Source organism: Macaca nemestrina, chromosome 5 (assembly GCF_043159975.1).
Source record: "Macaca nemestrina isolate mMacNem1 chromosome 5, mMacNem.hap1, whole genome shotgun sequence".
Taxonomy (NCBI): domain Eukaryota; kingdom Metazoa; phylum Chordata; class Mammalia; order Primates; family Cercopithecidae; genus Macaca; species Macaca nemestrina.
The window spans coordinates 73,396,905-73,410,662 of NC_092129.1; the positions used below are offsets into that span (position 1 = coordinate 73,396,905).

General features: G+C 41.7%; 1 protein-coding gene across 7 annotated transcripts in view; it reads right to left on the reverse strand.

The window, feature by feature from the left end:
- Positions 1–2,324: 2,324 nt before the first annotated feature.
- LOC105478709 (interaction protein for cytohesin exchange factors 1) overlaps positions 2,325–13,758 on the reverse strand; it is a 207,337-nt gene continuing 195,903 nt past the window's right edge. For all 7 annotated transcript variants that reach the window (XM_011736283.3, XM_011736276.3, XM_011736282.3 and 4 more), the window contains one exon: positions 2,325–7,825. In XM_011736283.3, the coding sequence (XP_011734585.1) occupies positions 7,613–7,825 (213 nt within the window). In that variant the 3' untranslated portion in view covers positions 2,325–7,612. The remainder of the gene's footprint in view (positions 7,826–13,758) is intronic.

A 13,758-nucleotide genomic window follows, 5' to 3' on the forward strand; every position in this document is an offset into this window, starting at 1 on the left:
CCCATTGCACCTGTGCACACATAATTTTTATTTTTGTTTTTATTTATTTTATTTTATTTTTTGAGACCAGGTCTTGCTCTGTCACCCAGGCTGCAGTGCAGTAGCATGATTATAGCTCACTGTAGCCCTGAAATCCTGGGCTCAAGGGATACTCCTGCCTTAGCCTCTCAAGCAGCTGGGACCTAGGACTACAGGCAAGTTCCACCACACCCAGCTTTTTTTTTTTTTACTTTTTTCTTTTCTTTTTTTTTTTTTTAAGAGACAGAGTCTCATTATGTCGACCAGTCTGGTCTCAAACTCTTGGCTTCAAGCAATCCTCCCTCCTCAGCCTCCCAAAGTGCTGGGATTGCAAACATGAGCCACGGCTCGCAGCACTTGATTTCTTAAAAGCCAGAAATTTCTTGCTTTTCCCCTCATAAAGATGAATTATCTTTCCTATGGTGAACATATCTTGAAGTCAAATTCAAGTTACATGGTGTGAAAAACGACTTTCACGCTTGTAGCTAAAACGTGGAATTCCTGGGATTTCTGGGAGGTGTTGCTGGTCCACCAGGACTCAACAGGATATCTGAAATGGAGATTTGAGGTAAGCAGGACAGCGTCCAGGCCAGTGTCACTGGAACTTGTGTAGACATAACAAAGGGGAATTTAGGCTGCAAATTGACCGAGCTTAAAATAGATTCACCTGGATTATCCAGGCGAGCCCGCTGTAATCACAAGGGTCCTTAAAAGAGTCAGCCCCAGCCAGGACCAGAGGCTCATGCCTGTAATCCCAGCACTTTGGGAGGTCGAAGCAGGCAGATCCCCTGAGGTCAGGAGTTCAAGACCAGCCTGCCCAACATGACGAAGTCCCATCTCCACTAAAAACACAAAAAATTAGCCAGGCGTGGTGGCAGGTCCCTGTAATCCCAGTTACTACTCAGGAGGCTGAGGCAGGACAATCACCTGAACCTGGGAGGCCGAGGTTGCAGTGAGCCAAGATCACGCCACTGCACTCCAGCCTGGGTGACAGAGTGAAATTCTGTCAAAAAAAAAAAAAAAAAGAAAGAAAGAAAGAAAAAGGAAAAAAAAGCCCCAGGAGGAGGCAAGGAGAGAAGGAAGGCACGAGGTGCAAGTTGCTGACACTGAAGCTGGAGGAAGAAGCTCAGAGACAAGCAAAGTGGGGCACCTGTAGCCCAGGGAGTGGGCAAAGAAATGGATTCTCCCCCAGAGCCTCCACCAGGAGTGCAACCTTCCTCAAACTGTGAGGTCACAGATTTGTTGAAGCTGCTCTATTTGTGGTAATTTATTATAGCAGCAATAGGAAATAATATAAGATTGTTCCAGAAATCAGGAAACACATGGTACCTATGCCTTTTACTAATCACTTTGGTCTAAAATAATTTTTTTTTTTTTTTTTTTTTTTTTTTTTTTTTTGAGACGGAGTCTCGCTCTGCCGCCCAGGGTGGAGTGCAGTGGCCGGATCTCAGCTCACTGCAAGCTCCGCCTCCTGAGTTCACGCCATTCTCCTGCCTCAGCCTCCCAAGGAGCTGGGACTACAGGCGCCCGCCACCTCGCCCGGCTAATTTTTTGTATTTTTTTAGGAGAGACGGGGTTTCACCGTGTTAGCCAGCACGGTCTCGATCTCCTGACCTCGTGATCCTCCCGTCTCGGCCTCCCAAAGTGCTGGGATTACAGGCTTGCACCACCGCGCCCAGCCGGTCTAAAATAATTTTTACTGCTTCCATGTAGGAGCCAAGAAATATTTGGTGGTGGCAGGACAAAGAAACAGAAGGTGAGCTTGGCTTGTGAGGTGAGAACTGGGAGAGAACGAGGAACAAAATGAAAACTGTGTGTGTGTAGACAGCAGTCAAGAAGCATGAATGAGTTCAAATGCAGCCTAATTCCCTCTAATCAGTGGATCCAAAAGAAAGGCAATATATTAGGCTATTTCATTATTTTCTTTGTTCATTTTCAAATAAATATCTCACATGTTTTAAGGAGCTTGTGCATCACAGTTTGTAACTTTTATAATATGCAAATTTTTTAAATTTTTTGAACAAAATGTGGGTGCCTAGAAATAATAATAAGCAATATAATATGCAAGTCAAATTTAGTGGTCCATAGGCAATTTTTGAAAAATCTAAATATCATTGTATTAATAAACCTGTAACTTGAGAACCACTGGAAAAGATCACATCGGTTATTGTTTAAATAGATTTCCAAAATAATTAGATCTGTTATTTAAAAATAAAAACAAATCTAGAGTCTAGAAGCGATTTTGATGACTGCCACCAGAGGGCACTGTAGCCTTTGTAGACGATCAAAACGCAGCCATTAAACACTTCCCAGCCATATGTTTATTTCTTTGAGAAGGCAACACTGCAGGACAGAAAATGAACACCAGTAGTATATTTCAACTTTTTTTTTCATGTCATTTTACTAGATATATATTGTTTTTCTTATTTTTGTTTTTATCTTACAAGTCAACCTCAAAAACATAAAGCAGGAGAGAAATGAGCCATGCCTCTTTTTTCAGTTTAGAGGGGTAGCTGACACAGGATGAGAGCACAGAAAAACTTAAGCTAAGATTTCCACATTAATATCTTGCCCCCAAACACCATGCAGTGCTAAACGTCACATTCCCATCATGCAAGCACATTAAAATATATGGCGATTAAAACTCCTGGTTTTTATTTTACGGCATTTGCTGTTTCCATGGGGCGCACTTCCTTTTTGGGCTAAAGGTAAAAAAAAAAAAAAGTCAAATACAGAGCAGTTAAGTATCCTTACAGCAAGAGAAATATAAAGCTTCTTTCAATGAAGAATCCATTTCGATGTTTTCCAAGTGGTTCTGGGGTCATGTGGGGAAGAACTGAGATGTGCTGAAGAGGCAAGGAAATGTTTCCCGGCTCCACGACACAGAGAAACGTTATGTCTGCTCAGTGTCTCATTCAAGGAGACGAGTGGCTTTCTGTGATGAGAGAAATTACCCGCCTTCCACAGTCCATTTCATACAGGCTGCAAACATTTAGTTTCAGGGGCTTTTGTTTTCAACTGTGTATTACAAAACCCTGGGCAAGGCAGTCATCTCCCAGTTCTAAGACTCGATTTCTCCTGTGAGGTATACAAAAAAAACTGGAAGAGAAATAAATTGGAAAACCACAATCGGATATCATATTCTTGTTAGACTAAAGAACAAATGCCCCCTAAAACTTTATGTGGATATGGCAGCTTTTCTGTACTTAACATTACTCATTAAATCATGTATGTGGCTCTATCAAAATACTGTCTTTCGGCCGAGGGTGGTGGCTCACGCCTGTAATCCTAGCACTTTGGGAGGCAGAGGCAGGCGGATCACCTGAAGTCAGGAGTTTGAAACCAGCCAGGGCAACATGGTAAACCCCGGTCTCTACTAAAAATATAAAAATTAGCTGGGCATAGTCCCAGCTACTCGGGAGGCTGAGGCAGGAGAATCACTTGAACCCAGGAGGCAGAGGTTGCAGTGAGCTGAGATTGCGCCACTGCACTCCAGCCTGGGCAATAGAGTGAGACTCCGTCTAAAAAAAAAAGTCTTTCTTACTAAGAGATAATGTACCTACGAATTTAAACATGGCTTAAATTTGAATAGCACTTCTTTTCAAGACTTAAAAACATTTTTTCTTTGAATCTGTTTCTGTGACATTGTTTGTGACTGCAGTGCTACCTGAGTAAATTATCATGATTACATGAAAAGCAATTTAAGAGAAGAAGGTCAAAGGACCAACCTCTAATCACTAACTTGGGTCTCTGACATCTGACAGCACATGCCTCAAAAAGCAAACAAAATAAACACTCTCCATTTCTTTAAATACATGTTTTTCATCCAAGGATCTCACAGCACTTCCCAAGTAGTCTAACGTACAGAAAGAAAGGAAAGGAAACACAGCATGATTAGGTGAAAACTCAATCCACAGACAGCCTGGCAGCAGGTTGAGGCAGGGCCATTAGGAGGAGACTGTGCTCAAGCACAGAGGGCCCCTTAGGTTTCAAACGGAGAATGTAGCCTAACAGCCACCAGGGCCGGCCCTATGCTGAACCCAGTGCAGTGAAACACACACTCCAAGTCAAACTCCTTGGTTTCCTAGTGGGTTGTGTGCCAACAGCAACTTAACAAGGTAACAGGTGAAGCAAGGTGGGGGGCGGAGAGAAGGGAAAGGGCAGAGAGCCACTGGGAGTCCTGAGACTCAAGTTCCCGCTTTACCACTTGGGGCTCTGGGCCAGGCACTTCACTGTAATAATCCACAATCATCTCACGTAGAGCGTGCGGCAGCGGGAGGGGGCTGAAAACACACCCATTTGCAAACTACAAAGTGCTGTGTAAATATAAGGCATGGGTTTCACATTGAAATCTGACTCCAGACACAATCTCTTTCTTACGCTTCCTGGAGTCTTTGTAATCCTATACTTTAGGAGTCTTCCTAGGCCTTTGATCCTACTCTGAGATTTCAGCTCTTGTGGCAAAGCTAAGAATTCTTTAAAGCAACAGAGGCCCTTCCAATGCAGGGCCTAGCATGTCTATTTGCAATATATTAACCAGTGAGGGCATCCCATCAGTCTCCGTTCTGGATCTACACGCTAACAATAGAGGGAAAAGGTCCTCTTCACAACCCCAAAGAGGAGTCCTCTCCAAATCCTAATCTTTAGCAGGTGCCACAGATTTGGATCTACGTGTGCTGAGAGGTTCTCCACTTCCTTCCTGAGCAGCCATGGTTTTCTCTCTCATTCCACAGTTCACAGACACTGGAGAACTGGGTATAGGAGTTGGCCCTTGGACTCCATGAAACTACGCCATGCATTTCAGAGATGACCTAGTCTCAAGAAATATGTTGAAAGTAATCCAGTTTTCCCAATATTCTTTGGACCAGAAAAGTGGCATGAGGCCAAGAGAGAAGCCCAAGCCTTCCTACATTGAGTGTCATGGCAAGTGTCATCCACTCTCCCTCTCACTCCTGTCTATCTCCCCACCCACGTCTTAGTGTCCACAGCCTAGGCTGAGAACTCACAGAAGCAGCCCTACTTTGTAGTACAACCTGGTCAAAAGCAAAATAATTTACAGGGGGAAAAACACGAATGAGCAGGCAATGGGGCTCCAGAAAGCCAGGTGCAAAATTGTGAAGTTCAGTTTTGCTTTCACTTTGGGAAGCTCTGCAGTCAGCTTTAACTATCAAAGCGAAAACTTCTAGGCTAACGTTCTTGACGTATCTTTGACAAATAACTTTAAGCCTTGGCTATGTAATCCCAGGGATCTTTTTTGCCTTTAAGTTTGAATGGTACTAAACGAGTTTACATTGAAAGGCTGGGGAAATATGTCTTCAAGAGAAGCCAAAGGAAAGCATTCGAAGGTATTCACAAACCCTGCTCAAAAGTGTCTGGAGCTCTTCAATTTAAGAAAAACTGGAAGTCTACAGGTTGGTGTTGCAAACCAAAGAAAAATAAATGGAAAGGTACTTTGTGTCACACTGTTATTTCTGCTATTGTTATTTGCCGTTCCTTCAATACTCTTTACATTGCCAATTCTAAATAATTTCCCTTCTAGTATCTGCTAATCACAGAAAGAATCAGTAGTTTCCAGGGCCAAAAGGTTAAAGCACTGCTCTCCCAGACCAGGGCATCAGGGTGCAATCTGAGGATCCGAATGTTCCCTCCGTCAGGTCACCACAGGTCAAACTCATCTTCACTAGCTTCCCTAGGTGAAGAAGTACCCACATGTTTGCTGGGCCAAACTGATTGGCCTGGCCTCTTATCTTAGAGAAGCTTCTAGTAGCTTCTTGTTTTTTATTTTTATTTCTTAATGCTAAGGTTGTTTTTTGTTTCTTTGTTTGTTTGTTTGTTTACAGAGTATTAAGGCTTCTTAGTAAAGCTTGGGGAAATAACTATTTCCATTTTGTTTGCAGATATAATTCGAGTGGTTTCTTCCGTTTGAATGTCAAGCCACACTTTGAAGCTATAAAACAAAATAGGTTATGTCAACAATTTGTTACGGGCAGGCAGGGCCAACATGGGTACTCGGTGGGTTGTGGTTATTCCTATGATGAGAAATATTCATGGTGATTAGTAAGGGAAGACTTTCATATTGTTTCTCTATGAGCTCTCTTTACCACAATGATTTCCAAATTTCTATTAGTCTTTAATGAAAAGATGACATTAGTTGTGTTGCCTTTGATCTCAGGTTTGCAGGCATAAATGGCGCAAAGCTTAAAGTTTATTTAATAGAAAGGATAATCTAAGATGAAAATCCTTTTCTGGTTAAAAGAGTGACTGACAAGAGATAGAAATCTAAATGTAAGAGCTCATGGGGTTTGGGGTGGGGAAGAAAAAGAAAAATTATGAATGCATGCCCCATTTTTTTCCCACAAGATTTCCTGAGCATTCCTCAGACATTATAGTGCAACATCGTAACACCAGTGAATCAACAGTAGTTCTATTTTTCTCAAGCAAAAAAGTCTAGACTCATCAAATATATACTAAGCACAATATATAATAGTATATCATCTTTTAAAACACTAGTAATTTGAACTTCTATAAATATATTTAAATAACAAACATAGATAGCTATTCACATAGCACACAAGGGACATATAAACATACAAAAATAAAACCATCATGTTTAACTCCTTTGTTGTTTCCGTGGGTTTTTGTTTTGTTTTTGTTTTTTGTTTTTTGTGGTTTTTTTTTTTTTTTTTTTGAGTAAAGATATTAAAACAATTCAGATGCCAAAGTCATCTTGTCAATATTGATCCTGGGAAATCTGGATATAAATTCACACTATGTATAGGGATCACAGCCAAGGACAAGAGCAGTAGACATTCTTTGCTGGACACATTACTATCTCCTACCGTTGAGTAGGAAAGTTCGAAGGGAGTAGAGGTCGCCAATTGTGATGAGATGTTTTCTCTAGCTGTTGTAAGGAAAGGAAACATTAATCAGATCCCCTAACCTGCACAAAGTGTGAAAACACTAAGCTGTCCTTTGAGTGAGTGGAATATGGAACACGCCTCCTCCTTCAGCTCTCCCACACACCACTGTCTATCAAGTATTTCCCAACATGTGGAAAAGGCACCACCATTCTATACCAAAGGCAAGGAATTTTTGCCCTGCAACACCACGTTTGTCCTTGCAGTCACTGCTATGGAAAACATTCCTCCACTCAAAAAGTGATTTGGGCCACACAGCTTCCCAGCCAAGTGGCATATGTACATTCTTCTTTTGAAAAACAGAATGTTTCCATGGACAATTATTCCTGGTAAAATTTGATTTTCGTCCATAGCATTCTCTGGAGAGCAAGGAACAGAACAGACATTTCTCACATCCCTCCTAGAGCCCTGCATCACCGTGAGCTCCCAGTAGGAACACAAAAAACGCCTTTCAACTGAACTCAATCATTCCAGTCTCAATGGATGCGTTACGACTGGAATGAGGAGCCCTGGTGTATTTGGTGATTATCTTCATGTAAGGTGCATCTTTAGATAGGAAGCTGATGCTTGAAGGACTGGGATTCAGTTTTCCTTTTAAGGAAAAATGTAAGCTTTTGCAATATCTTGAAGAGTTGCTCGTGATAAAATATAAGAGGATAAAACCCTGACTTTGTGTCTCAAATGGAATTTTCAACACAGGGAGAAGAAGGTGATTTCTTGAGTTCCTGGGGGGTGTCATCAGTGTCATCAGGGGAAGGCGAAGCCCGCTGCTGCTGATAGATGTCCTGGATCAGCAGGGTGTTCATGACTTTCCACTCTCTGTATTTCCTGGCTGTCAGCTTCGGGTCATCCAGCAACTGGTTAATCATGGCCAGATCATGTTCTTTACACTGTGCAAGTAGAAAAAAAGGGGAAGGGGGGATGTTGAGAGTGTCTTAATTTACATAAACCATCTTTACCAACTCTTTTACAAGTACACATATACATTCACATAAAATTACCAAAGCATTTTTGCACGTTCATATTCTAATTCCCCCATCAAGCCTAACAAATATGACATTTGTTTGCATATGCTAGCCGCAAAGAAGTGAAGTATCCCACCCAAGAGTTGGTGGAAGAGCTAGACATATAGCAAAGGTCTTCTATGGTGCCTTTCCCTGATCAATCCATTATTCCACACCGCAGTAACAATTCTACCTTGGTGTGGGACTCATGCCTCCTAAAACTTATCACTGAAGGTATTAGCATTTCATTGACTATTCAAACTTCGCTAAGTAAAATTGGAACGTAACACTTTACCTAGGACATAAGGCAACATAAAATATATCTTTTAAGATTTTATTAAATTATCTTTATTTTAATAAATCCCATTAATTTAATTAATATACACAGACTAAATACACAGGTTATCTTTCTAGTCAAAGAAGAGGCTACTAACCTTCCATCAAAACAGTATGTATTCCAATAATATTAATAAACAACCTATTGGTGCTATTCCACTCTGCCTCCTCTGTAACCAATGACACACATTTCTGAAATGTCTAGCTCAGCTTAGAGTTTTCTATAGACAAGGAATGGAGTAAAAATAAGATGTTCATCCTCCATATTAAAAACAAATATTCAGCCCTGACAATTGTATCTCAAATCTATGCCTGTTTTCTCTATCCCTGACCATAGTCCTAAGAGTGGATATCCAGTTCAGTGTATCACACCTGATCTGCTGACACAGCCTCCTGAGCAAGACCACTGCCTCCAGTGCCCACATCAACTCCACCTCCACTTAGCAGAGCAGGGAGGCATCGAGATGCCGAGTCCCCCTCATGGATCCCCTTACACCAAAGGCTCTTCACCTGCACTGGCACCATTTGTTGATACTCTACTTCCTTCTGACTTTCCAGTCTAATGTACTGGCGTGCATTTTCTCACCCACACACTAGCTCACACCTCCGTGTCGTTGTGCCACATGGAGACTCTTCCTTGCCTTTCTTTACCTGATAAACTCTAATTTCTAGAGTTTCTTTTACAGAGAACACTTTCCAATTTTTCTTTACCCAATTCTTTTCTTTTCTTTTTTCTTTTTTTTTTTTTTTTTTTTTTTTTTGAGACAGTCTCACTCTGTTGCCCAGGCTGGAGAGCAGTGGCCTGATCTCAGCTCACTGCAACCTCCGCCTCCCAGGTTCAAGTGATTCTCCTGCCTCAACCTCCTGAGTAGCTGGGATTACAGGCATGCGCCACCACACCCGGCTAATTTTTCTATTTTTAGTGGAGACAGGGTTTTGCCATGTTGGCCAGGCTGGTCTCAAAATCCTGACCTCAAGTGATACACCCGCCTCAACCTCCTAAAGTGCTGGGATTACAGGCGTAAGCCACTGCGCCCGGCCCACCCAATTTTTCATAACCCGTAAATCTTACTCACCTGAGGCATCACATTATAAAGGAAACCTCCCCCGCACCCCCAAAATTGGACTGATGAGCTTTTAAGTGTTTATGTTCTCGTGCCTTCCAGTGAAGCCCTCTGAGAACTTACCAATGTACATTTAGGTATTTACGGATAAGTCATGGCCCCTCTTCTAAAGCTTAAAGAAGATGACAAGAAACATTTCCTTCATCCCTGTATTCCCTGCACCTAACACAATGCCAAGTGCCATGTGGACATTCAACTAATGCATGTGATTGAACCACCCTTTTTGACTATACCCAGGAAAGCATGTGTGAAGCTAAAACTTCACAACCACTGCCAGCAAGTGGATTTTCAGTACTCTCCGGTCATCACACTTTCACATCCCTTTTCTGGCAGTCTCCCAAATAACTATTTCAAAACCTCTTCTCATCTCAAACCCCCTCTCATCCTCACTCACAGCTGATGGCCTTGCTGTCTCTTTTTTGAGGAAACGGAAGCCATCAGAAGAGCACTTCTCTCAAGTTCCTATTGCCCATGAACTACATGGATGCAAATATATGCTGCCTTCCGCCCTGTTCACAAAGACGGAGCATCTGTGCTCCTAGCAAAGCCCAGTCCCTCCACTTGGGTACAATGGCCCCAACTCTCCTACTCGAGAAATTCATCCCAGCAATTATCTTCTCTCCTGTGACTCACCAACTTCCCAGATCCCCTCCAGCAGTTTCACTGGTATACATGTTCACTGTTATTTCTTCCATCTTAAAATTCCTCTCTGCCCCCAAATCCCTGTCCAGCTAATGCTCCACTTTCTCCCTGTCTCCAATGGCCCATTCTTCATAGATTCAGTCCCACCAGGCTTTGGCCCCCACCGTTCACCAAAACTGCTCTTGTGAAGACCATCAGTGAACTCCATGTTGTTAAATCCATAATCCATTAAATCAATGTTAAACCAATGATCCATCTTCAACTTATTTATCAGCAGCACCTAAACCTATTGACTACTCCTCCTTCTTGAACACTTTCGTCATTGTGCTCCTGTGACACATTCTCCTGATTTTTCTTGTCCCACAATTGCTACTTACTCTCACCTTGGTTTTTGGTTCCTCCTCATCATGCCACCTCTTCTCACTGGAGTGTTCTAGAGCACCAGCTTGTATGCTCTTCTCTGCTCTATCTATGTTCATGCTCTTGGTAATCACATGTAATCTCTCCCACTCTCCTATGTGCTGAGGGTCCCAAATTTATATCTCTCCTTACTTCTCCCCTGGACTCCACCATCATTTGTCTAAACTTCCTCTTCAGCAGTTCCACATCAACCCCTAAAAGGCATCTCAAAAATAACATATCTAAAGCTAAGTTCCTCTTATTCTCTTCATCCCCAACCAACCCACTAACTTCCAATACACACCAAACCCTATTCCTAACGTAGTCTTCCACAAAGCACTTAATGGTAACTCCGTCTTTCCAGTTGCTCAGGGCAAACACTGGAGTCATTTTTGACTCCTTCTATCACACCCAATCCACCAGCAAAGCCTGATGATTCTATCTTCAAACATGACACAAAGCATGCCATCCCTCTGTTCAGAACCTTCCAGAGGGTCACTGTCTTACTCCAAGTAGAAGCTGGTGTTTGCAATGGCAATGAGGTCCTCAGCGGCTCGAATCCCCGTGTCCCTGGCACACTGCTACTCTCCCCATGCTCCATCCCCACTACATCACAGCTACCCTGACCTCCCTGCTCTTCCTTAAATGCCCTAGGCACACTCCTGCCCCAAGGTGTTTGCATTTTTGGCCTCAGAAAACCTCAAGCCTCATTCCCTTTCCTTTTTCAGATTTTATACCAATTATGTCTTTCAAGGAGGCCTTTCACGTCTTTCCTATTTAAATATCAATTCCTCAATATTTTATATCCCCTCTCTTTTCTATTCTTTATCAAATCTATCATCACTTATTATAAAACTTAATAGTCAATTATGCTTGTTTATTCTCCTACTAAAACATAAGCTTCCTGAAGGCAGGCCTTTTGTCTCATATGCCCACTGCTATATAGTGCCTGAAAGAATGACTGACACATGTAGACATCCGCTGAATACTTGTTGAAAAAATGAATATGTAAAATAAGAAATAAATGAATAAATGAATTACCCATTTGCTTTTTATTCTCTTTTGCATTCTGGACCCTATCTGGAGTCTGAGGAAATCCTTTCCATTAAACAAATAAAGTAGATATAGATAGATTCATAGATCAATAGCTGGATAGATTGATTGATAGATAGATAGGCCATTAGATAGATAGATAGATAGATAGATAGATAGATAGATAGATAGATAGATACAGACAGAAGATAGACATACAGATGGATAAAGATACGAAAACTTCCTTCCAAAATGGAGAAAAAATGGTGCAGTAGGAAAGCAGAGGGATTGTTTATAGAAAGTTAGACAGGGCCAAAAGAGCATATTTCTTCTCTCTGAGTTTTCAATATCTACGCTTCCAAAACAACTTTTCCAAAAAAAAAAAAAAGCTTTCTTCCTCTGCTATCACCATAGTGCTATTAATGTAAAGTTATTTAAAGAGTTTTATTTTGTTCTAAAGAAATTTAGACATCTGCTTCAGAGGAAGATCCTAATTTTTTATATTAAAAAACTAAATAAGATCTTTGAAGGTTAATAAAAATCAGGGAAATTGACTTTGAAAAAGCAAACATGAATTAACCTTTCTTTTATATCTAATAACATTTTTAGAAAAGGGTCTCTTCAATTTTGGGCATTAAGCTGACACTTCTCATGTGGCTTTTGGCTCTAAGCAGTTCAAATTTTTTACCATTTGGCTCAAATCTGTGTTAGTTCTTTCACGGATGAAAGAAAAAAAAAATGTAGACAATAATACAGAAGAAGGAAATTAATGACAAAACAGAACCTTCCAAGCTCCTTCCTACACCGGGCACCCTGGGGCTGGGCCTCGTCCAGCAGCCCAGCTTCTCCTGGATGGCGCAGGAGGCTTTGGGAGGGCTTTGAACTGCTTTCACAACATCCGCTCTGCTTTCTGGCAGGCAAGCAAGGTTTGGCAGGGACTCCAAAAATATCATGAAAGAGAGAATGCTGTACTTTCAGTTTTTACTCCAAATAGTCAGTGCATGGCTTGACTCAAGACCTAAGCTTTGGAAATGTGTTCTACCAGAGCAGCTATGGGAAGAGGAGGTTCACCGCTCTTGTGACATAGGTCAGAGTAACTCAGAGAGAGTTTCAGTTGGACCCATTAATCATTCCATTAATAATTTATTTTAAAATAAAAACAGGCTTAGCCAAAAGTCAGTGAACGGTGAGCTGTTAGAAATTCCTAAATATCTGTATTTCATGTACAACATAATACGATCAACTTTTGCTCAAGGTCAACTTGGAAGTTTGCTCAACTTCCTAGAAGAATTTCCCTGAAGTGCGTTCATTCCAGCACTATCCCAGTGCAGGGATTTTTCTTATTTACGGAATGCGCCTATGGCAAATATAAACATTATTGTTAAAACAGTTTCCTTGTTTCTGCATGAAATCTGTTGTCTTTGCTTGTCCACACTCCTACTTTGAAGCTTTTAAAAAATAAACATTTCCTCTGTGTGTGATATATTCTCTGTGCAATACATAATACTCAGAGAGAAGTGCACAAATAGAAAAAATGTGCTTAAAGAATTATCACAAAATAAACACTTCCAAACAACTACTATCGAGGTCACAGAAGGACCCGCAGCCAGCACTCAGAAGCTCCATTCACATCCCCTCTCAGTCCCATCCTCTCCTCTTCCTCAAAGGCAACCACTCTCTTGATTGCTTTGAATTTTAAAAACAATTAGAAATAATTATTATACCCTTCCAATATGAACATGCACACATGTACCAAGTTCTCTCTCCTTTGAATAGGTTGATGTGCTTTGCTTTTGTTTGGCTTCTTCAGCAAGACCAATTTCCACATCAGCATATCCTCTTACTTCCTGAGGTTAATAGGACTGCATGACATGGGTCGTGTTGTATTTCATCAGCCCCCAGCACTACACTTTGGGGAAGCCTAAGGGATCTATGGAAAGAGCTGCTTCCCACAAATGTCCAGAGAGAGCAGTTCCCCAGCTGGGTGGGGCAGGCAGCCCTGAGCGGGCCCCTAATCTTCTCTGCTTCCTGGTATTCAAGGCCTTGTGTAATCTCCTCCCTGGAGACGAGATGACCTAATGACTTGCTTCTACTGAATAGAATGCTGCAAAAGTAATGTGATGTCATTACTGCCACTAGGTTATAACCCATCTCACTCACTCTCACTGTGTTGCTTGCTCTGAAAGAAGCCAGTTTCCAAGTTGTGACCTGCCCTATGGAGAAGCCCACGTGGCAAGGAACTGAGGGTAGCCTCTGGCCAACAGCCAGAAAGCAACTGAGAGCCTC